This window comes from Pangasianodon hypophthalmus, chromosome 4 (assembly GCF_027358585.1).
Source record: "Pangasianodon hypophthalmus isolate fPanHyp1 chromosome 4, fPanHyp1.pri, whole genome shotgun sequence".
Lineage (NCBI taxonomy): Eukaryota > Metazoa > Chordata > Actinopteri > Siluriformes > Pangasiidae > Pangasianodon > Pangasianodon hypophthalmus.
The window spans coordinates 23418511-23442771 of record NC_069713.1 but is presented as its reverse complement, the minus strand read 5'-3'; the positions used below and the strand labels follow the sequence as shown (position 1 = coordinate 23442771).

The 24261-nt window shown below is 38.0% G+C and overlaps 1 protein-coding gene across 2 annotated transcripts in view; it reads right to left on the bottom strand.

Moving 5' to 3' along the window:
• The window catches only part of myom1a (myomesin 1a (skelemin)), a 29218-nt gene that overhangs the window by 4530 nt on the left and 427 nt on the right, over positions 1-24261 (bottom strand). Inside the window, exons 2-33 of one of the 2 annotated variants that reach the window (XM_026936914.3) lie at positions 23529-23758; positions 19875-19925; positions 19696-19746; positions 19438-19566; positions 18873-19050; positions 17804-17961; positions 17062-17154; positions 16795-16883; positions 15662-15694; positions 15342-15503; positions 14284-14445; positions 12929-13070; positions 11723-11922; positions 11570-11626; positions 11268-11392; positions 9764-9947; positions 8993-9167; positions 8767-8888; positions 7000-7196; positions 5826-5952; positions 5145-5320; positions 3982-4096; positions 3717-3873; positions 3103-3209; positions 2767-2811; positions 2500-2636; positions 2268-2412; positions 1245-1304; positions 1091-1158; positions 857-982; positions 358-426; positions 11-98 (exon numbers count right to left, since the gene is read on the bottom strand). In XM_026936914.3, the coding sequence (XP_026792715.3) occupies positions 11-98; positions 358-426; positions 857-982; positions 1091-1158; positions 1245-1304; positions 2268-2412; positions 2500-2636; positions 2767-2811; positions 3103-3209; positions 3717-3873; positions 3982-4096; positions 5145-5320; positions 5826-5952; positions 7000-7196; positions 8767-8888; positions 8993-9167; positions 9764-9947; positions 11268-11392; positions 11570-11626; positions 11723-11922; positions 12929-13070; positions 14284-14445; positions 15342-15503; positions 15662-15694; positions 16795-16883; positions 17062-17154; positions 17804-17961; positions 18873-19050; positions 19438-19566; positions 19696-19746; positions 19875-19925; positions 23529-23662 (3862 nt within the window). In that variant the 5' untranslated portion in view covers positions 23663-23758. The remainder of the gene's footprint in view (positions 1-10; positions 99-357; positions 427-856; positions 983-1090; positions 1159-1244; positions 1305-2267; positions 2413-2499; positions 2637-2766; positions 2812-3102; positions 3210-3716; positions 3874-3981; positions 4097-5144; positions 5321-5825; positions 5953-6999; positions 7197-8766; positions 8889-8992; positions 9168-9763; positions 9948-11267; positions 11393-11569; positions 11627-11722; positions 11923-12928; positions 13071-14283; positions 14446-15341; positions 15504-15661; positions 15695-16794; positions 16884-17061; positions 17155-17803; positions 17962-18872; positions 19051-19437; positions 19567-19695; positions 19747-19874; positions 19926-23528; positions 23759-24261) is intronic. The other variant, XM_026936916.3, reaches the window with a different exon arrangement.

Sequence of the window (24261 nt, the reverse complement as noted above, 5' to 3'; positions counted from 1 at the left end):
AGGCTCTTACCTGCTTCTGTCAGATCCAGCAAAGTCTTATCCTTTCCTCTCTCATCCCACAGTGTCACCTCATAAACACCTGCATCTTTCTTTGAAAGCTGTTTACAGAATTATAAAAGAAGTGAGAGAAAGAAAGACCCTTGCTAGAGCTGCATCACAGAGCAGATATGAAATCATTTCAAATAAGAAAACAAAAATAAACAGGCACAGAAATCCGAAAAGGCAAGCTTTTCTCCTGCGATGGATGCTGCAGGCAAACAGGGACACCATAGAAATAGAAAACGACAGCGACAAAGATAAAACCACATAACAACACATGAAACTCGGCGATAACTTATAAAGGAAAAAGCTGCAGACTTTGGGCTTCGTTGGGCTTCCTTCAGCAGCAGGTTTCTTTTTCACTTCTTTTTCGTTCTTTTTAACAAGCTGGAAATTAGACAGATATTGCAGTTATTGCCAATAGCAGCCTGCAAGGGTGGCGTGGGAGGCTCACCTCCATGGAGCTGCATGCATTAATGCTAATCGTTTCTAGCATCATTTACTGTTTACAAGAAATGAACGTAGCCTAATTGACAATTCTCTCTATTGTATGAGAAATTGTTATGTGACACCATCAGAAACTAATTTCAGGAATTTCATAAGGCCATATATTTATAGGATATGGCCCTAAATTTTAATAAATATGTTGTATAGAGTTGAATATAAAATGGTTCATTAAATTAAAAAACAACAACCTCCCATTATTTATGAATTTGTGCTGTAAAGTGAGTAGGCTTTAGCAAGCTGATGCCTCTGGCGTAGCTGCTCAGCAAAGCTCGCCCTACACTTTTCCCACAATGCCCTGCAGATGCCTGACCTTGCCAATGTTGAAGGATAGCACGCCATCTGCAATGCCAATTTTCTGAGCATCTTCGTCATCCTCCGCAATCTCAATTCCATCCTTAAACCAGGTTATCTCGGTGTCAGCTTTGATATTTCCTACCTGAAAAGATGAGAGTAAGAGGGGGGTTGAGTGGAAGAGGCAGAGATGAAATATTAATCCGACTGACCTGGGGGAGTGAGAAAAATTCTATATCTTGCACAACCTTACCTTGCATTTTAGGTACACATTACATTCTTGGGTGACCTCGAAACTGAGGTATTCCACAAAGTGAGGACCTGGATGTGAGGATCGAAAGGGTGAAAAAGTTGATGTTTAAAAATGTACATTAATTTATTCAGCATTCAAATGCTACGTGGCATACCTTGCCTCCTGACCCACTCTGCTCTCTCAAATTCAGACTTCTTCTGAAGCTCAGCAAACTCTGTTTTGTAAAAACAAAATATCTGAATTTAATCATTTGGCATGTCCATTCTACAAGTGAGGTAGAATTCAATACATGAATTGACCTGAGCTGTGTCACAGGGCAGCATAACACTCTCTGAGGAGAGTGCTATCTGCCCTCTTCCACATACGTGAGCTGACACACGCTCACGACTGGCTAGTGGTGCTGTGATTGACAGGAAAGGCAGAGAATCCAATCTCTCCCATTCAGAGAGCAAGGCCAGTTTTGCTGTCTTGGACTCCCGGCTGTGGATTGTTGTGGCATAGTCGAGATTTCGAACTCACGATCTGAAGAGTGAAATACAATTTTCTCCCTTTTTCACTTTTGGGGGTAATTTTAAAATGCTATATCTTGTCTGGTGGTTGAGATAACTTCAGGAAAGACTATAGTCTTCAGAACTCAGAAACTATATATTGGAAAATATCACAATTTCACCTTGTGAGGGCTTTTCACAGGCTGTCACACAATTATTATTCAGACCTTATTGCAGGAAGAACCTGGAGTTGAACTTGGGATCAAATGCACTACTTCTGATCTATAATTCCTTCAAATATTACTAAGGAACATGGCAGAGATCACAAAAAGCTGCTGCATTGTTGTATAATGTGGACTATATAAGAACAGTCATTAATGTTTGTCTCTTTAGCCGATAATGGACTCGGAGCTAAACCTGATACAGTAGCACCCAATAATAGTGTTTAATAATGGAGTAACATGATCAATCAGTAAAGCCTGATAAAGTTCAATCAGCAGTTAAGGGAATGCTGTGTATGCTAATGGATATCCTGCACAAAGCCCTAATAATGCTCCTGTGAGGGCTGCTCGATTTCTTATGATCTTCTCCTGCCCTCTACAGGACATACCCGAATACAGCAGCATGAACACATAGTGATGGAAGAGGTTGTAACACAATGTAAAATTACAGGGACAGTTTTATTTTACCTTTTCCAATAAGCACCAAACTGGTACGACCGGTAGCTTTGCCATCAACAAGGTTAAACGTGAAGGTTCCTTCATCAGTGATTTCCAAAGAGTCCATGAACAACTCAATAATGCCAGTGTTCTTGTCAAAATTCATGGTGTATTTCTGAGGATTTAGGAACATTTATCAGTGTGTGTAACAGAGAAAAAAACAAGTAGAATTCATGTGCAAAAGAGTGCCTAGTTATTATACCTTTCCTTGGGTAATGATGTTATCATTGAAAACATACTCCACTTGGCAATTGGAGGTAAACTTAGCAAGCTGCGCCCAGAAACGTACACGTCCTTTCTCCTGTAGCTCAACAGCCATTTCAGTCTTGAAAGGAATTACTGAGAAGAAAATACTGTGATAAGTATTGCTGTAATATAACACAGAAAAGCATAATAGTCGAATAATCACAGCGGAAGAGCATTGAGATAAACCTCAACTTTATTGCTGCTGTTGTTGTTCTGTACTTACTGGGGAACTTGTGGTCATGGCTGATTTCCAACAAGCGCCTCAGACCTATAAAATATTTTACAAATGGCTTCCATTAGCATATATACTGCATACTGTAGTTCTGACAAAACTGGATAAAGAATTCTTGGAATTAATCTTCTTTTAAATTAAACTGCATTACATTATCAAGCAGTTACATACAAGCCTCTGATATGTGCATGCATGTCCTTGACTTGTTAAGATTTAAAAAGAAGACATGACGCACCAGCTTCTGGAAAAGATTACGAGTCTTTCTGTCCAAAGACAGAAGATAGAATATCACCATCATTAGCCAGAGAGTTGGGGAAAGTGACTCACCCTCCTCTGTCAGTGTGTAGCTGGCAGAAACTCCATCAGTGTTGGTGACAACACAGGAGTAGATGCCCAGGTCCTCCAGTGAAGGATCATTAAAGATGGCTCTGGATCTGAGGACACATCAACTGGTGTGAGTATGAGAAAGACACAGACACAGTGTGTGTAATGTTTTAATTGTACAAGATGCTTTCCAAAGAGCCTGAAATCTTTTTAAATTCCAGTAACACTAATTAGCATTTCTCTTTTCTTCAAAGGTTAAGTGACACCAATTAGTTTTTTCGTTTATCTCCATTTCTCCACCTTTTCTTCTTTTTTTTTAACCACTTTGCCTCCCACTTTCATCCTGTCTCGGCTTTTCGCAGCACATCTGGCAAAGCAAAGGTGACACACGTCTCCTCTGGCTTCTAGACAGCCTGCCACTATTCATCCTCACACTAGCACCCACGCAGCATTGTCCAACGGCTGAAACTAACTGCTAAATGTCTACCACTGCCATGTGACCAAACCTTTCTCCAGAGAACAAAGCGACTATACATCTTACTGACAAAAAGCATCCGGATAAACAACACAAGGTGTGAAAAAGATAAGTAGTTTTAGTAGGTAAGGCAGAAACTCACTTTCCCTTGACTGTTTCGATAGTGAGACGGGAGGTATCAGTGAGAGCCTCGTAGTTCTTTGACCACACAAACTGAGAACTTTCGGTCATCTCAGAGCACTCAAAGATCAGCGAGATCACGCCATCGTCATCCACATCGACCACAATCTCATTAGTGCCTGAGGAAAGACCACGCCATGAAAACGGCATTTAAAAATCAATCCAGGGAAATGTGATGGAAAAGATAGATTGGTTTATTCAATTGTGTCTGTGCCTGCTTTATTTACCTGGGCGAGTCTGAGCGACGATGGGGTCTGTAGCTTTGGAGGGTTCACCAACACCTGCAATATTCTTAGCAGTGACACGCAGTATGTAGGAGGCACCTTCCTTTAAGCCAGATATCTGGGTCACAGAAAGGTTTATAGTATCAGTGACACACTTCATAACAGCATTCATGTCCATGCAACAGAATCCCACTTATGTAATATTCCTTATGGGAAATGACAGTGATATACTGGAGCTGAGGTGGTCTGAAGAAACTGTACAGATTCAAAGCAGTACAGATTCAAACAACACTCATTAGTTACATGTGTGTTGGTCAGGAAAACTCAGACATAAGAAAGCATAAATATATTTTACCAAAATGACAGGGATGATTTTATTCAGGCTAATTTCTAACCGTGTCTGCCTACCTGCACAGATCATGAGCCAGTCTAACGAAGGCAGCAGTAAAAACAGTCAGTCTACTTAAAGAGTTCCACAACTGTGCTCGTTCAGTGTGATTTCCTCACACAAAGAATATTTTTAAGTTTCTGGAACGCCACATACCATAGCAGAACGGACATGAGCATAATCAGTTTGTATTCAGATACCGACTCTCCGATTGTCCGTGATGTTGTTGCGCCATCACATGGTCAAAACAGAGAAGAGCACTAGCACAAAGTTCTAAAATGTTTAAATGGCTCAATAAAAAGACATTAATTTAGAAATTTAGGCAACAGAACAACACTCACTGAATTAATCAGTGAATATTTCCCTACCAAACAGAGATCAGTCGAGCGAAGAGACACTGTCGAGGCTTGTGAATATGAAATGCCTTGAGTGACCTTTACCTCAGGTGATGAGACAGAGACTGATGTGGATGATGCTGATAATCAAAGTGAGGACTCATTTCACATTTAAGATTTAGTAGTAGTTTTGTTTTCCCATAAGTACATTAGGGTATAAATGTAGTGGTAGCTAGACAGCTTTCAGTGGAATTGGAATGAATACATCTGATTGAGATACATGCTAAAGAGAAACATAGTTCAGTTCAGGAAAATCCTGTAGTTTTCAGACCTACATACAGTAGACAGTGTCAAAATATGACCATGTGAACGGCTTTCCCAGGCCAGCACACATATGGAATTTTCATCTTGCCTGTCAGTTTCTTTACATGATGCAAACTAACCTGCAAGAATGTATTCTTTGTGGACCTATCCTGAACTCCTCTCCATCTGCCACTGCCCTCCTTGATGTCCACATAGTAGCCGGTGATGGGGCTGCGGCCGCTGAACGTGGGTGGCTCCCAAAGCAGTACCAGTGAATCCTTTCTTACCTCCAGCATGTGAAGCCCATGAGGAGGGCCTGTGTTACCCAGAAAAAAACACAGAAACATAATAAGGATGGTTTAAAGCATGTAAAAATGTCTAGATTGATAATTAAAAGGAAGGGAACAATGGATAACAATGAATAAAGAATAGTTAGGATCTTGTCATATCATCTAATAGCCCTTTTTATTATATGTTTGTAAAGGGAGACACCTGAAGGCCAGTGAAGACATTACACAGTGCAATTCGGTTCAATTATCACAGCCCGCACTCATACAGTGACTAATTCCAATTATTGCATAGAAATGTTTTTATAACTATATGCACTGCAATCAAGAAAAAATCATGCCATTGATGCTAATTGACCCCTACTAGCTATAAATCATCATGAGCTCACTGAAGGCAGTTAGTGAATCATTTGATTAACACCCAGCCTTATAGGAGTGAGGAAATGACCTATACAACTAGGTGTTGATTAAATGATTCATCAAGCATCACTGCACAGTAGAGCTGTATGAGTCTGCTTCAGCTGACTAATTTACCTGGCAATGCAACAGTCCACTCCTTACACTCAAAGGCAACACTGGTGATGCAGGACTCGCTAATACCAGCCTGGTTAACTGCACGAACCTGGAACTGGTACAATACATTCTCCTTCAGGTTCTCCACCTGAACACAGGGAGAGAAGGAACGTCATTTAAAAGAGAGCCTCCCACTCCTCAAAGCATTACTGAATCATATTCTATCACATCATTTTAAACAGCTCGAAATCATACTGTATTGAATCATAGGCTCCAACTGTATTTATTATTTATCTATATTAGTTGATTGTCTAGAGTGATGATTAAATTTGTTAGGGAGGAGAACATTTACACGGTAAAAATAATTCAGTGGATCTACTCATAACATTTTTTGCAACATTATTACAAGCATTATTATACTTATTATTATTATACTACTAATTTACTTCATTATGATTAATGTTTAAACAGTTTTAAATCTAACCAAAAATGGCTAAGGAAAGCATGTGTAATGATCTCCTAAATAGACTTATTTTTAAAAAATGCATTGTATTTAAAATACAAAGTATTGTATTTATTTAAAATGTCAATATTATTTAATATTGATATAATTCGTCTGGCAATATAGTTAATGCATTACAGCTCTATTCCATAGGCAAACCTTTGGGACCCCCTGCAGGCCAACAAAGGCACAGACACACACACACACACACACACACAAAATAATCTGGCTCCATCATAGAATGAGTTTTGCAGGAGTAATGTACTTACACTGTTCTACAGCTATGAGGCTGAAAGAGCCCAAGTGAACGTAAACCTGGAAAACTCAACCCTATATTTACACTAATAATCACACTGAGGCTAAGTAGGACTTTTCTTCTCAGAAGTACATATTAGAAATGTAATGTGAATGTTTATTAACGGCCACTTTGTGGTACTGAACACTGCAATTCACTTATTTTCTTTTAAACATTCAATAACTCTTAATATCTTAGAAAGGCTGCTGGGAAATCCACACCTGCACAAAAAGGAAGTGTGTGCTGATTGAATCTTCTTTTTTGATTAATGAACTTGAAAAACTGTGACTGAATGAATGATTTGAATATGTACTTAATTTATTTTAGATTAAATAAGGGTGTCGTCATTCATATGTATTAATCCCTAGTGAAATCTCCTGGGTTGCTGTTCAATTTACCTTATAGGTAGTTCCAGTGACAGCCTTGGTGTTGATCTCGTGCCACTTGCTTACGACGTTGCCCTTAACGCTCCTGTAGTCCAGGTAGTAGCCCCTGATATCAGCTCCTCCAGTTTTGGCAGGAGCCTGCCAGCTCAACACCATGTAGTCACGAACATGCTCCACCACAGTGAGAGCAGAGGGAGGAGAAGACACCTCTGCACAGGGAACAGCTCAGGTTAATCCTCTACACTAAATGACCAGAATTAAGCATCCCTTTTAGATAAATATCCCACGTGTACGCTGTCTTGAAGCATCTCTTTTGGGAAGATATCCCAGATGTATTGCTGTCTTGTCAGTATGCTGGCTAAATTCACAATATTATTCATCCTGTTGTCAATATGTGAAAATGTGTGCTTGAAATACATTTTGTATATTAAATAGGCAAAACCAAAATGATGCTGTCGCTCCTAAACAATACATTTACAAAGGTAAAATCAGTACATTATTACACAGTTAACAAAGTTGATGCCACTACGCATATATCTATTGCCCATGCTTAATTTGTTCAGCTGGGATACATGACCTGAACTGTCTAGCACTGCTTTGGACAGGTAACTAGTATGAAAGTCCAAGTATAACAGTGATTTCCTAAAGTGTACTGATAATACCTTGTTACACCTAAAGCCATCTTATGAAATTTGAACATTCTGTGCAGATAATATTTTATTAAGAATCGTTGTTAAAAAGCCACACGCCACCTGTTGTGCATTTTAATATGTTGGATTAAAAGTTAATAGGAGAGAACACTTTCTGATCATACATTCAGTACAAATCAGCTCTCCTGTCAAGCATTCACATATTTCATGCTTCTACTCACTGTGCTCTCCCCCGCCATGACTCTGGGATGGATCTGGACCCTCTTCCTCATGTTCTACACACCGCATGCCCTAAAGTCATTTATAAAACACAGCAAGAGACACACAGCATGGACATACTGCACTGCAGAGTGACACAGTGTCACGCTCTCCAAGAATCGAGCACACTCCACACTCTGAATTCAAGGCAGGTTAATAGTAAAACACACAAGGAAACTACATGGCTGCTTTGATCATAGCGCTCAACGAGGTTAGCTTTTAGTGGTGAACAATATGGTCAGATGTTATTAGAGAGCATTGCACATGCAGCACTGTCTCCATGCAGCAAGTCCACTTCAGAGTGAGAACAGCATCATCTGGCTGTGTCGAAATATGTCTTCAACAGGCCACTGTGGGTTTAACTAGTTATTCTGTATTGACAGGGGTTCTGCAGGTTCTTGTGATGAATGAGGAGATGAAAAGTGCAGGGATGGTGAAAACTGGAAATGAAAGCTCAAAGACAGGCTGTGTTGCATTATGTACAGGGAAAGTACTGCTGTGTGCAAATAGTCAAAACCAAAACTGCAGTTGTGAAAAATGTAAGGACAAAAGTCCATTAATTTAGGTGATCCATTGCTTTTGTTCTTATAGTACATGTCCACTTGCAACTTCACATACCTCAATCTATTTATTTGAATGGAGAGCTCTGCTATATTCTCAAAGCCGAACTTTATACAAATGAGTGCAGCTGCCAGGCTGTGTTTAATCAATCATATTGGGTTTGATTCACCATAACCGAATCCAAGTTGACATCATAGAAAGCAGAAAGAGAGCATATGGTGGAAAAATGTGCAAGTGGACACCTACGTTAACTTTTAAAGTCTTGTTTTCCCCTCCTTTGCTGTTCTACTTAGACTAAGATGGGACTCACCAATGGCTGCTTTTACAAGGCAGGATTCGGACTCGCTGGAATAAGTGCTGTAGCCAGCAGCATTCACAGCCTTCACTCTGAACACACAGGTGTCTCCCGTGTTCAGACCGTGACACACGAACCTACAAATCAAAGTTCCAACCCAGATCAACTCAAAGATTCACACTAGTTTCCTGGATTCAATTTTATTAAATATGCGAGAAGATACTTAAAAGAGCAGATCTACCTGTTGTCTTTGACCGGCTTGTTGTTGCATGGCACCCACACATTGCTGCCCACGACGCTGACTTCCACGTAGTAGCGCACAAGCTCTCTGGCCTCTTTAGAAGCCCCCCAGGTCACCACAACAGAGGAGGCTGTGTTCCTGATGGGCACGACAGGCCCTGGTGCTGAGGGCAGGTCTGAAAGAGTTGGACTGGAGAGTGAGGACAGCTGGAGACGAGCCAAACAACATTTGGGTCCAAAAGTCCATTAAAAGTCCACCATCTTAGTCCACTACCAATAACTGTTTTTATTCAACAAAAACAAACACCTCAAACACAACTATATAATCAAGAAATTAGTTTGTTTCAATTAAAAAAAAATCAGATCGTACTAATTAAGACACTACTAGACGAGAGACAATAACAATAAGTATAATAAGTATAAGCAGCATATACATGTTATAACTTGAATGAAGTATTTGCTGCCAATCAATTTATACAAATAAAGCAAATGGGGTACGAACAAGATATTTAGATATATTCAAATTCTATTTAAGGATTAAAGATTTTAAAATAATGTATACATAAAAAGCATCAACTGAGTAAAATTTTGTATTAGCTTTTGATAACTGATTAAATAAACCCATTCATGTTAGTGAACTCAGACTTTTGGATCAGTACAAACACAGTTGTCGCAAACATATAAAACAACACCATAAATAAATAATAAACTGTGGATATCAGCACCCAGGGTTGTAACATTTGGTTCGTGACATTAAGGTTGAATCTCTTACCCAGTCTGTCCCCGACAGTCGTGGCTCCGGTTTCCTCAGACGACTCGCTAACACCTGCGGAGTTGCAGCAGCGCACACGGAAGGTGTAGGATTTGCCCTCGGCCAAGTCAAAAAGGGCAAAGCGAGGAGACTTCACTGGCATCCCAGTGTTCACTCTCTGCCAGGTGTCTGTGCCAACCATACACTGCGAACGAACAAACAGTACATCCAGCCACAGCTTTACAACTGGGTCAAGGTTGTGCTGCACCTATAAAGTTAAAGCTCACAGGAGAAGAAGGATAGAATTTTCAAATAGTCACAAAGTAGTTATTAGGTTTCTGGGAGTGTGTTTCCTGTCGGGGTGAATTTCAAGGGATATCACAGAGCGTAAGTAAAAGATACTGAGGAAAATGGATTTGAAAGATATTTGAAACCAACATCATTCCCATGTTAGCTACTTGGCTTTGTTTGGAGGAAAAAAAATACAGTTTTATGTTGTTTATGGTCATGATTCTTAAACTGGGGTCTGTGAAGCATAGACAGTGGGTCTTTGATTTCTGTATTTTGTTACAGTGGAGGATATCATAAACCACCTCAATAACTCAATAACAATTAGGCCTATAAATAATGCCAATTCAAATCTAGTGAAAATTCATCCATTTTCTGTACTGCTTATCCTACACAGGGTTGCGGGGGGGAGCCTATCCCAGTGGACTCAAGACACAAGGTAGGGAACACTGGACAAGGTGCCAACCCATCACAGGGCACAATCGCACACCCATTCACACACTACACACAATGTAGAGATGCCAATCAGCCAACAATGCATGTCTGTGGACTGGGGGAAGTACCTGGAGGAAATCTCTGATGCATGGGGAAAACATGCAAACTCTGCACACACAGGGCGAGGCGGGAATCAAACCCTCAACCCTGGAGGTGCGAGGTAAACCTGCTAACCCTAAGCCACCGTGTCACCCTCTAATGAATATGTTTTTTTTTTTTTAAATTGTTCTATGAGTATAAAGATCATACATTTAAAAAGTTCTATATGGGTCCAATACATAGGCAAAATAATATTGTACGCGCTTAAATAATAAGCCTAATATTTAAATGGTTAGATTATGTTCATAAAATAAATGAGTGTCACGAGGATCTGTGGATTTTTCTTCACAGATAAAGTGGTTGCAAAAAGTCTGAGAACTCTTGTTTTATAGAATGGTGATGATTCATGTTACCATTATATGTTACATAAAACTGTATAATATTTGAACAATAATGCCATGAATATTGAAAATGCATTTTGTCTGAGATGCTCTTTCCGTTTCGAGGCACTTAGGGATTTTACTTCAGTTGGGTAACACTTTTTTTTATGTCAACCTTATACAGGTTTAAAAAAAATGGCACAATTACTCTGATTAACTAATTAACTGATTCATATTATACAGTGTTAATGCAGGGAATTTATATCGGTCATTATGATCAGGAAGTGAGAGTGCAGGTTATGTCCTTTCATACATTTACTCACCTTCTCCACATAATACATAACTCCTTCATGTCCTCTTTGCACAGGAGGCTTCCAGCTGAGCACCACGTAGCTCTTAGTGGCCTCAGTCACAGCCAGATCAGTAGGAGACCCAGGGATTACACCAACTGAGAGAGAGAGAGAGGAAGAGAGAGAGGGGGGGGGGGAGGAGTAATGTCCTTAATAACATCTATTCGTGCTGAAATTGTTTTTATGTGTACTGTAGATCTCTCCGACTCCAACAAACGCAAGAAAGAAAATGTATATAGTATACACGTATTACAAGTAATTAGATTAGAGCTTACCTGTGGAATCTTCCTCAGTGAATTTAATCATACCAGTCCATGGAGCGGAAATACCAGCTAATATAAGAGTAATAAGAAAGGAAGACAATGCCGTATATCAATTTATACAGCGCAGAACAAAAAGAAACAATACCGTACAGAAACATCTCTCACCTCTAAGACGGGCCCGGTCAGATGGGTCCATGGCAACTACAGGGTCAGAGACACGAGAAGGGTGACTCACCCCGGCAATGTTCAGAGCACTAACCCGGAAAATGTAAGTGCGCCCCTCTATGAGCCCGGTGACTGGAAAACGGGCATATTTTACTGGTGTGTCATTACACTGGATCCAGTGCTGAGTGCCAACCTCACACCTGCAAACAGCACATGAATCGTTTTGTACATTTACAACATATGACATTAAAAACATATTATGAAAAATTGGCATTTGATACTGAAACCCTGCCTCCAAATTTCACAGCGTCGACATTCAACTCCCTTCATTTTAAAAATTATATAATCCGTTATACTTTATATGATGAATTATTGATCAAGAAAAACTGTTCAACTAAAAATGAGTCCCTGGAACACACCTCCTCCTCCTCAGTAATGCGAGTTAATTAAAGAGTGTTTTGTAACAGTGGAAAGAGACAGGAGCAGAGGTTTAATTGGGGAGGACTGCAGGGGACCCGAGCTCCTATGTCTTTGGTTTACGTGAAAAGCAAATAAACCAGAGTTTCTGTACTATAATTTGATGGGATGTCAATCCTTTTAATGTCAAAATACTGCATACTGGTGATAATAATGATGTAAATGTTTCCACTTCAAAACTGTAAAATGTCCTGTTGGGCAAATTACAATGTGTTCATTTATTTTGATAGTTTAAAGGAAAATGTGCAATGTATCTGCCAGGAAAGAACCATAAGATCTTTTTTATATTATTTTGAAATCAAAACCAACAAGTAATAATGAAAATAATAAGGTCTAACACCCAACTGTAAACACACATATATATACATATACACATATATATATAAACTCTGAGAACTCCTTACATTCTCAGTAGTACTCTATATTTGTCCTTGTCGATGGGGTGTTACCCTGAAGGGTACATATTATTTACCCTTATGGATAGTTTACTTAGGAAAGGTACATATAATGTACATTTAAAGTTTCACTCTAAAAGCCATCCATTCATGTAACTTAAATCATTTTTAAAGGTACACTATATGCCCATTTCCATTTGAAAAATATATATTCAAAGTACAAAAGAAGTCGTGTTCCCCCACCTCCTCCCACTATAACCTCTGGGCAAGGGTGTACTTCAGCAGCCTCTGAGTCTGACTCATTTCACGTAGATGGACTCGCACATACACTGACCTGTCTATAAAGTAGCCCAGGATGGAGCTGCTGCCCTCAACCGCAGGCTGTTTCCAGGTCACCACCACGTAATCCTTATTAGCATCATGACACCTCACATCCAGAGGGGCAACAGGGACGCCTTCAACCTCCACGTCAGCATCTGACACACAAACACACACACACACACACATTCACTAGCTAGTTCGTTGGTGTCTAATTATGGCACTGTATGTGATATGAAAAGCCCCTGTAACAGCCAGTGTAAGAGTCACTAACCAGCATTTCTTCGTTTCACCAATTTCATCAAACTACAAAACCACCTAATATAAAATTCATTATCACTGAAGCACGAGACAGCTCTTAGATCTAAACAATGAAAATGTTTGATGGATTAAAATTGGCACGCACACTCTTTTACTGGCATCCTTTTGGTGACTTCAGCCTGATATAGAAGCAGCACTGCCTAAGAGAAACCTAATACAGGGAGCAGTCTGCTGCTTAAAGGCACAGTGCAATTAAAAAGAGACAAGAAACTTCCCAAAGAACTAACACCCACTTAATTTGCTCCTAATTTATCAAAATCGAACACAACATTTCAGTTGATAATTATTATTCAAAATGTTTTTATTTGTTTGGTTAAAATTGAAAGTGTGTGGGAGTCTGGGGAACAAAATCCTTTGAAAATATTTTGACAACTCTACTATAAGGAAACATACACGTTTCCCTAAAACAACGTAGAAATCTTTTTTTTAAAAACTTTCTATAAGTGACTAGGATATCTGCAAAGATCACTTTAGGTAGACGAGGAGCCACACGTTTGCGGTTAAGTTAGAATGAAATCTTTAAATGCTATTTTCTTCCTGTTCACTTTTGAAGGTAGTCAAATTTTAAAAGCTATAACTTAACTTGTGATTGAGATATTTCAGTTCAGGAAAACTTTATAAAACTTTAGTTTTCAAAACTTTATATAGTAGAAAATGTTAATATTTCACCAGGCCACCACACATACATCTAGATACCCAATTAACACTGCATTTGCTTCATGTTTTGAAATAGTTATGATGCAATACATTTCATTTTTACAATAACACATCGGTGCCCCAATACAAAGTGTTAACTATTGTTGTGTCATGTCATGTGATATTGCTTGATACTGACTCAGTTAGCATGATCCTATGTGTGCTATGTGTTAGTAACACTGATTCTTGTATTTTAATTATCGAAATAAAATATTCAAATAAGACTATGTTACTGTAGGCTGAAACCATTCACTGTATTCAACGTTACACCTGCATGTGGATAAAACACCTTTAATGGTATAACTGGAGCCCTATAAAGTGTTGTGGTTAATGCTGAGTTGCGGTAAACTTCACCTCGGACAAACACAAAGGCGGAGTGAGAGTCGAAGCCTGACTTGGTGTTGACGCGCAGAGTGTAAAGTCCCTCATCCTCTTTGTTGAGGTGGATGAGAGTGAGTGTGGCTCTCTGGCCGCTCCAGTGCATCTGCACCCATTTGGATGGTTCCAGAACCACACCTAGTCAAACACATACATTAAAATGATTTGAATGATAATTATGGAACAGCCATTTATCAAGCTGGATATGTATTTTTAGTAAATTGTTCATAGGAACATTTATACAAGAAATGTGGTATTCAGGACAATCATGTTAGATCAGAAAAATGTTCATATCGTACAAGAGTTCCTACATTTGTGTAAATGTATTTATAAAGAGACTCACTAATGTGAACCTTGTTCAAGGTTCAAATCATATAATTGGCATGAGTTACTGCAAATTTATACACGGATTACACTGACATGTTTAAATCACTTATTTATTTCAATTACACACATAAATTTAGTGGAAATTTTGTGAAACACTGTCATTGCATATTAATGACTGAGCAATCTAAAAGAAAATCATAAATTAAGACAAAAGAAATGCCACTCATTAAAGGAGGAAGACTTGGTCTGTGTCTGTGTTAGCTGTCTGCTGCAGTGGCTGAGCTGCATTACTGGAAGGATTAGTACACACCATGCTCAGGAGGCACACTTTCACCATCACTTTGTCATTTTCATCTCTGTGACCTTTAATGCAGTTTTGTGAGGGTTACTCAATGTGCCGTGAACATGCATGGCAAGTTACAGCTGATTAAAATTGATCAAATCTGGCAGGAATTTTTAGATTGGTTTGTCTTATGAAAAACATTTATACATAACTTTAATAAAAGATTGATACAGGAGGCCCAATATTACTATCTTACAAATCCACTGTTTTCACTGTCACAGAATAACAAAGAACGTTTTGCATACGTCAGAACAGAAGACACAGGAATGTGATATATAAACATTCCACATATATAGTAACTTTTTAACTACAAATATTCAACACACATATGATTAATATTTTCTTAAGCCAAGCGCCTACCCACCATTCCTGTACCAGAGCACCTCAGGCTGATAGCGTTTCACAGTGGGATAGACGATGACAGTGCAGCCCAAACTCATGGTCTCTCCTTCACGGCCGAAGGCCACTCCAAACTTATCAATAATGGTGGTCCTGAAGGTGACGCCATGTTCAGGACTGAATCCATCTTAGCAGAGGAAGACAGCTAAGAATTAGACCTTTAAAGTGGAAGATGTTTGGTGTATTTTTTTTAGTTTAAGAACTATACCATGTACTGTAATGAAACATTCACAGTTTGCATAAATGTATAAATTGTAGATTTGAAAAGAAAATCTAGAAACTTACGGGGTCTTTCAGTCACTTCTTCATCTTTAAATCCTTTAAAAGACAAATGCAATGAGACATCAGTTCTGCAATGAACAAATCTAATCAACTGAATCCACTCACATTCACTGGAATATGCTAGACATTAATCATTTCCTGTTTTAAGGCCTCTTTATTTCCACTCAGCTCTACATCCCTCATAGCATTGAGACCACAATCAGCTTTAATATAAAGAATATAGCCAAGGCGTTTGTCTTTAATTTTTACCATAACAGTCACAACTGGGTTGCTAAAAATTCTACAGAAGAGAATGATCAGATCTAATAAAAATGCACAGCACTTCCAAAGTTTTTCAAACACTGTATTTCAGCCTTAAGATGACAACGCATTTCACTGAATTATTCTGTAAAGAGACTCTAGTGACCTCTGAAAGCAGGGCCCTAAAGGCCTAAAATAGTCTCAGAATGTGTCAGCTGGCTGTTCCACTCAGAATATACTTCACTCAAATGCCTGCCTGCTTCACACTAACTCCATTTAGCACGTTGGAGAAAAAAACTTGGTTACACTATGGGAAATAATGCATTAGTCTATGGTCATGATCCACCATAAAGTACATTCACAGCTCTCTCAAAATACAAGTGTACAATCAGGTCTAAATATAAACCGTTGTTTGAGAAAACTTCAATGTGAAATTGATGAATAAAATATATCTCAATATTATATTCAGTTTTTAAGCATTGTGGCACTATTAGTAGCTCATTCATTCATTAATCTTAAGTAACTACTTCATTCTTTTCCTAATATAGACTGTTAATTATTGTGATCCTTTATGTAATCTTAGTTCTCTGAAGAGTAATGCAAATTTTGAGGAATGTGATTTGACAAAACTAGATTAGTTTTTCAAAACTTATGACATAAACAATTCACATACCACAACCTACAAAATATGATATATAAATGATACAAGCATTGTTTACCAAAACAAATTCATGTCAACATGCTTTATTGCCAATATGTAGGTCATTCATGATAATAATACAGAGCATTTGATTTTCCAGAAGTGCTCATCTCATCTTTGTTTTGGGGACAACTGCAATAAAACCATATAACATAACAAAAAAAAAAACTAATCTTCTAGAAGATGTGTCACCTACTTTTAATGATGACCGAGGCAAAGGCAGAGCTCTCGCCTTTCACATTGAGAGCCGAGATGCGATATTCAGCCGTGTCACTGAAATCACAGCTGTAATGCAACAATAAGACCAATATTATTCAGAATAAACACGTCCATATGATCCATCAAAACACACGTATTCATTCCACACCAAAGTCAAAAGTAACTGAAAAGTCATAAGGTTTATACACAAGAGACAAGCAACAGAACGAAAGTTTTAGCACCAATTCCATGTCAAAAATCTTACTTTTTAATCTCCAGAGAGTGCATGTTGTAATTGCTTTCTGTAGTGTACTTCTCAGAGTGAGCCTTTGCATCGATCAGCACATTATTTTTGTACCTGATCACAGAGGAGGTAAACCAGACAGCAAAGAAACATGTTTAAAAATTAGTTATTCACTTTCATTGAGTTGTTCAGTTCTAATCAGTTTTGTGCATGTTAATCCTCAGGTCAAAAAATATATCTTTGCAAGTAAAAATATCTTGAATATTGGCAAATTCAACAAGCATTTCTCTTCAGTGGATTTTTTAAAAACAAATATTGTTAATAATTTCAAGGTTAAATGGTCTTATTCTGTTGGCAGATACTTTTGCTTTTTTTCAAGTTTTTATTTGGAGAAAGAACAAAATTATCTGCCAACAGAATATGACAAGCTTATTTAAGCTTGAAATTAGTAAATATGTCTACAAATTGGCTTAATGGTCTTATTTTGGTTAGATAATAATCTCACTATAAGAAATATTTGATAATGTTTCCTTTACCCAAAATTCTTCCCTTGCTAAGATATCATCTTAAGATTGTATCTTGAAGTTCCTGGCTCAATTTCTCAATGAAACATTTAAAAAAAAATCTATTAGAGTCATATCCCTATCTCATTTCATGTTTATGGCCATAAATGTTGTTTATATCAATAGTTAAATCAATAGTTACACCACAAGCAGAAAGAAACAAGCATGGTAAATGGTAAACAGAGAACATAAGGCCTCACCAGGCCACGCGGGGCTTGGGCCAGCCAGCCACAGTGCAGTGTAGTGTCACACTCTTGCCCTCCCACACGGTCTGACCACGCGGCTTCACAATGAACTCGGGAGGATGAGTCAGACTGTCCGCGTTCAGCTTCCTCTGGAACTCATGCTTTTCTTCAATCTGTAATGAGAGCCATTTAAACAGTATGAGCATCTCCACTAAATTTAAAATGTACCATTACAAGTAAATTGCAAACACAATACTAGAGTAGAGTTATGAGCAGTTTTTTTTTTCTAGAAATTACAGCAGTTGGAATGATTTGCGTAATGGATGACTCTACTAACTGAATTAAAACCAGCTAGTTACAGTTAATATGTGTGTATTCACATGGTAGCCTGGTGAAACCCCTCATATGGTGATATTTTGACATTTTATACTATACATACTTCTGAAAAATACGGGCCTGTACTGAAATGTTCTAACATTTTAAGATCTGGTTATCTCCAAAAGTGAAAAAAGAGAAAATTGCATTTACAATTTTATTCTGACTGTGGCGCAGGAGCACCGTGGACATTTTGACAACTGGTATCTGATTTCTAGCTGAATTAATTAGGCTAATGTGCATTTTGCTATGGCACATAGCTGTCCAACAACCTAACCGAAGCCTGACATTCATTGTGTGAAGAAATGACACTTAGCTATCAACGTTATAGACATCTTTAGGCAGACTGACTGCTTTTGCCGCTGTGTTTGTTAAACTGACAGCTTATATAACATGATCTTTGCAGGCAGATTGCATAAGCAAGGTTATAAAATAAACTTTTCCACATAATTTTGGTTGAGATGCCAAAGCACATTATTAGCAGAAAAACCCAACTTTAGCCAAATTTTTTTCTCTTATTTGGCTGAATTCGCTCACAGCAATATTCAATGGGTTTTCCCAAACTACCACACACATATAGGATAAAAGTCTTTCATAAGGTAAAAGCACAATGCAACAGTTCTCCAGATGACTGTAAATTTTCAATACAGGATGTGAACAGACTGTCAGGTAAAACTACTCAGGTACAGAAGAGGTATAGAAGTATGACCTTCTTGCTAAGGGCCAGTTTTTCTGCAGACTCCCTCACAGTCGTGCTGCGGCTCTTCTTCACCAGTTTCAGCTGGTACTCAGTGTCTCTTGAGAAGAGGTTCCTCATGACCACGTAGCCCAGACCCTCCTCCTTCACCTCCTCCTGGCTCTCCATCAGATCCTGTGTGGCTAAATAACTGATCAAAGAGATGGATTGGCTTATAGGTGGCCAATGCAACCTCAAATAATTTCATTTTAACAGTAGGAACAGATAATGCAAGTGGAAGTAAAAGAGTCATGTATTTACACTCATATAGAATCTTTACAGAGAAAGTGTATTTTATACACATCATCATTTTAACAGATATAGCTCTGTTTACATTTCTTTATATTTGTGAAAGTATAAGAGATCACAAAACTACTGTTAACTACTGAATTACCCTTTATAAAAGACACTGTGAACCAAGTGGTGACCTGGTAGATTTAAAAATATCAACCCTTCTGGTAAAATACATTTTTTAGTATACGTTTCATCCAGTATTCTGTGTTTGGAAAACGTAGGAAAGTATATTAAAGCCAGCCACCTGCTTCTACAAACAGGCACCACGTATCCAACGACACTCTCCTCTTTGTCCAGTGCCAGGCAGGCGCACTTGTGTTCCCTGGCGTAGGAAGTCTTTTTTTCCTCTTGCTTCTTACTTGAAGACTTCACCCTAAATAAAAATCCAACAGCAGGCACACCACAAGCAGTGCAGAAAAAAAAAAACAGTGTTATTTACAATCAAAGGTAATATTCCTGTCCTTGCTTTGATAAAGAACAGCATAATGTCTCAGTTGCTAACCTGGAGGTGGAACTCAGTTTCTTCTCCTGCTTCTTCCTTGAAGTATGCAGCCTAAAGAAAAGCCAACAGCAATCACACCACAAGCAGTGGAGAAAAAAACAAGGGCAGTACTATTTACTATCCAAGTATTATTCTTGCCCTTGTTTCATTAAGAAATCCATAAAGTCTCAGTTGCTAACCTGGAGATGGAGCTCAGTTTCTTCTCCTGCTTTTCACCTGAAGCCTGCACCCTAAAGAAGAACCAACAGCAGTCATGCCACAAACCCACAGCGGGGTCAAGCAGTGGGATTAAAACAGCAGCAGTTTTTACTGTTAAAGCTAAAACTGCTGCTCGTTTCAATAAAAAAACTCAATAATGTCACAGTTCCTGCAGTTTTGATGGAATGGAAATGTTATTATGTTACATGATGATTTTGTTTAGTGCGTTAGTGAAAGATTAAACTGTGATTAGACACTGACCTGTAGTTATACAAAAGCAAAACTGTTAACGTGTTGAAAAAAAAAGCAAAACTAAAAAAGCAGTTAAAAATATTGAACTATGTGATGTGCAGGGACAGAATCTTCATCTGTTCAACTGATTTAACATTATATAACAGTATATTCTGTATAACACTGTAGCTGTATCCTGCTGTTATTAAGACTAACAATTACATTGCAGTATGCAAAAATTGCTGTTGCTATTATTGGGCATGACTTATCTTTTAGTAAAGATGTATATAAATATTTTCATAGGCCAAACTGAGCTAAAAGTTCCCACCAGATTATTATCGGTAATGCTGCACTTACGTGTGTATGCTGATAAATGCCAACCAACCACAAATTACTGTGTTCACAGGACAGCTGATTTACATTTAGTGATGTCCACAAAACTCCATTAAAGGCAAAGCTCACAGTGAGCTGAAAACAACAAAATGATGACTAAACATGTATTATGTGCTAAATCTTCCAGTAATGCAGCTCAGCCACTGCAGCTCTTCAGCTACCATAAGCAAGACTTATTTGTCTTACATTATGGATTTGTTTTGGATTGCTTTCTTTCAAGTCATTAATATATTCCAAAGAATTTTCATTCAATTTGTGCATGCAATTGAAATAAATAAACTATTTAAACTTGACAATGCAATCCTTATATAAAAGAGCAATAACTGATTCAAATCATTTATATGATTTGAAGGTTCACATTAGTGAGTCTCCTCAAGTAAATTTCACAAACTCGGGGGAATTACACATAAATTTACAAATAAATTTGCTTGTATCCAGTTTGTTAAATGAGGCCCATTGTCCTTTTTCCCACAAGCTTTAATCCAAGGCTTTTAGTCTAATTCAACACAGAATCAGCTTTTGCTAAATATCTCCAACTATTCTAACAATTCCATATTTGGGGATAAAAATCGATTTTTTTCTTTGCTGATACAGACAACTCTAAACAATCTACACATTTTCTATTAAATATAATGTTGCTACTCATTTAAAAAAAACATTAACATTTCAAAAGATTGTTCAGTTGTCTTCTTTAAGCACTTCAGACATGTTCTAGACATAAAGGGTTGTTGTTTTAAGAACAAATAACTGTCTGTATTGGACGGCAGCAGGAGATAAACCTGGAGGCATGTAAATAGTCCTGTCACGTATTTCCACCTGCCAGGGGTATTATGGGCTTCCTGTTGTTGACATGCTTGATAAACAGGGCCTGCAGTGCACAAAGCTCTGCTATCTGGGGAGATTCATTCTTCATCCCTTGCAGTATCATAATTTATCTCTGGACTACAACGGCTTTCAGCATTAACCTTATTACTGAGAAGGATCACAGCAATTCATATTGTATTTATTCTCAGCATCGCTGCATCTGCTACTAAACCCTGCAATTGCAGGTTTTATCACAGCAGGTGACGGGATTTATATGGAGAAGATTTACGCAATCTTGTAATGAAGACAAAATAAACTAAAGTATACGTGCATACGTGCAGAAGTAAATGTGCATCTATAAAAAAAACAGCCATGTTTGATATAAAAAGAAAATGCTATGTGTTCCAAGAAAGTACAGTACCCTTACCCTTTGCACTATTTCTCTCTTCCACATTCAGTCAAATAGCATCTGATTCATAGTAAGTGCAAAACACTTTAATAAAGCAAGGTGATATCACTTTGCAGAATAAAGCTTCTAAATGTTCTCCTCATTATTGCACATTTCCAGAATTCAACTGGGAAAGTGGCTGTACAGTTGCATTACAGTAACAGGGATCTTGAGCCTCTACATTTCCCTGTCTCATGAGCCACAAATAGCCCTGAGACACATTAATAACCTTGGCTTTTTAACAGCAGAGAGGTTCAATTTCCTCCTCTAGCTGGGTCATGAAGAACCATGATCAGCATGTAGAACAAAATCAGATTATTTATTAAAGAAAGCCATCTGGCAGACAATTTTAACCAAAGCTACTAACAAGTGAGAAAAAAAAACCAAATTAAATCCAATTATAATACTGCTAAAATAGCCTGATTTGACAGTGGTATAGTCTCAACATTTTGCTAATAACACCATTATTGCATATTCAGCCAATGATGTACATAATGCTTATAAATTCTGTACACTACACTATAATACAACTATAAGAGCACTGGTTTCCTGATAAACATTAAGCAGTAAGCTCAGAAATGTGTTAATGCTGAATGTACTCTCAGAAACTCACAAACTCACAACACAAAATAAAGATATCAGTGTATCACAGTGTCGAGATCCACATGGACCGTAATATATTTGTCTACAAAACCAAAGTATAGCAAGGAATGTAATATTTTTCAAAATTCTTTATCAGTGCAAAAGCTCTACACCAACACAACCCTACAACTTTTAGAAAACTATAAGTATGACTGTATGGATACCGAAACTTTTGCTGTGGATGGTCCGACCTGGATACCCTAATGATTACACTTTCCAAGTACAGTTTATATCCAACTCACACCATTTCTTCAGTGGATAATCTCACCTAGATAGTGTACTATTATACCTAAGAACTTCTGCTGTAATCATAAAAAACACGCAGCTCATACTAAACATCCTTTCAACACACTTAGTACCGGTTAACTTTATAGCATACAGTTGAATAAGGGTAATGATTTATAATCCCACTATCCAGTGCCACCCAAATGAGAATGGGTTCACTTTTGAGTCTGGTCCCTCTCAAGGTTTCTTCCTCCCGTCGTCTCGGGACATTTTTCCTTGCCACTGTCACCTCTATTCATTAGGAGACTAAATATAAATCTACATCTGGATTTTCGGAAAGCTGCTTTGAGACAATGGTAAGTACTAAAAGCTATATAGAAATAAAATTGAGTTGAAGTGATTTGAACTTAACCAATGCAGTCTCAAACTGGGCTTAAACTTGCATTAGGAGTCATAATGCTAATCAATATACGTATACCTGAAATAAAATGATGTAATTATTCACAAAACTAAGTGGTCCAATCTTTGCACTTAACATTTTCCCCCAGTCTAGCCATTCAGTAGCCATTCTTGGTTACGTAGTTAGCCAAGAAATCTTTGCTTCTAGGGTCTAACGCTGTTTCTTGCCATGTTTATTAGGCTAAAAGCCAAGCATCACACAAGAAACAACTTTGTCTCTTGTCTTTATATACTGTTTAGAAGACTGATCTCATCTGAGCAACGTGTGAGGATAAGTTAGGAAGATGAGGTGTTATTTATTACGTGAGCATGTGAGCCTCTAGGATGAGATTAAAAAGCAGCAGCAGTGTGAGGTAGCTTTCCAGGTGCTAGTCTACCAGTCAGCACACATCAGGGAAGAGCACAGTGACATGTCATCGCTGGCTCCTCTTACCCCATGCTGCTCATATGAGCTGCATAAGAGTGGTGTCTAAAGGACGACAGGGAGCTTTGGTGGTAGCTGCTTTCATAACGAGTCTCCAGATTCCGCTGCTGCTGCTCCTGTTGCACTTGTATGGATCCTGACATCCTGAGTGGATCTTGGATTGACTTGCACTCGATTTCTGAAAGTCCCGTAGGCCTGTTCCCTCTCGATTTGCTGCTTTAGGTGCACTCACAGTTTAACTAAGGGTCAATTCCATCGCATTTGGGTCAATAAACATTTTCAATTCAAAAGCTGTTCAAATGTTAGGCTAGTTCCAGTTTTGCACTTCAGACTGATGCATTATATTGTACTTAATTTAACATTATTAATATTTTAATCAAATATGCACAGAAAGGTTCCTTGCTACTGCTAAACTAATTCACAAAGATTAACAATGGTAAACTAATCAGCTTGAAGTTTTGAAAAGAAGTAGACTTAATCGCTGTTAAAGAAAGGTTCATCATATTTCATTTATACATGAGGGAGCTTTAGGACAGTATCATAAACTGCCACAACACTTATTATAGTGGTATATACATACACACACATACACACACACACACACACACACACACACATACATACATACATACATACATACATATATATATATATATATATATATATATATATGTACACACACACACACACACACACATATATATATATATATATATATATATATATATATATATATAACATA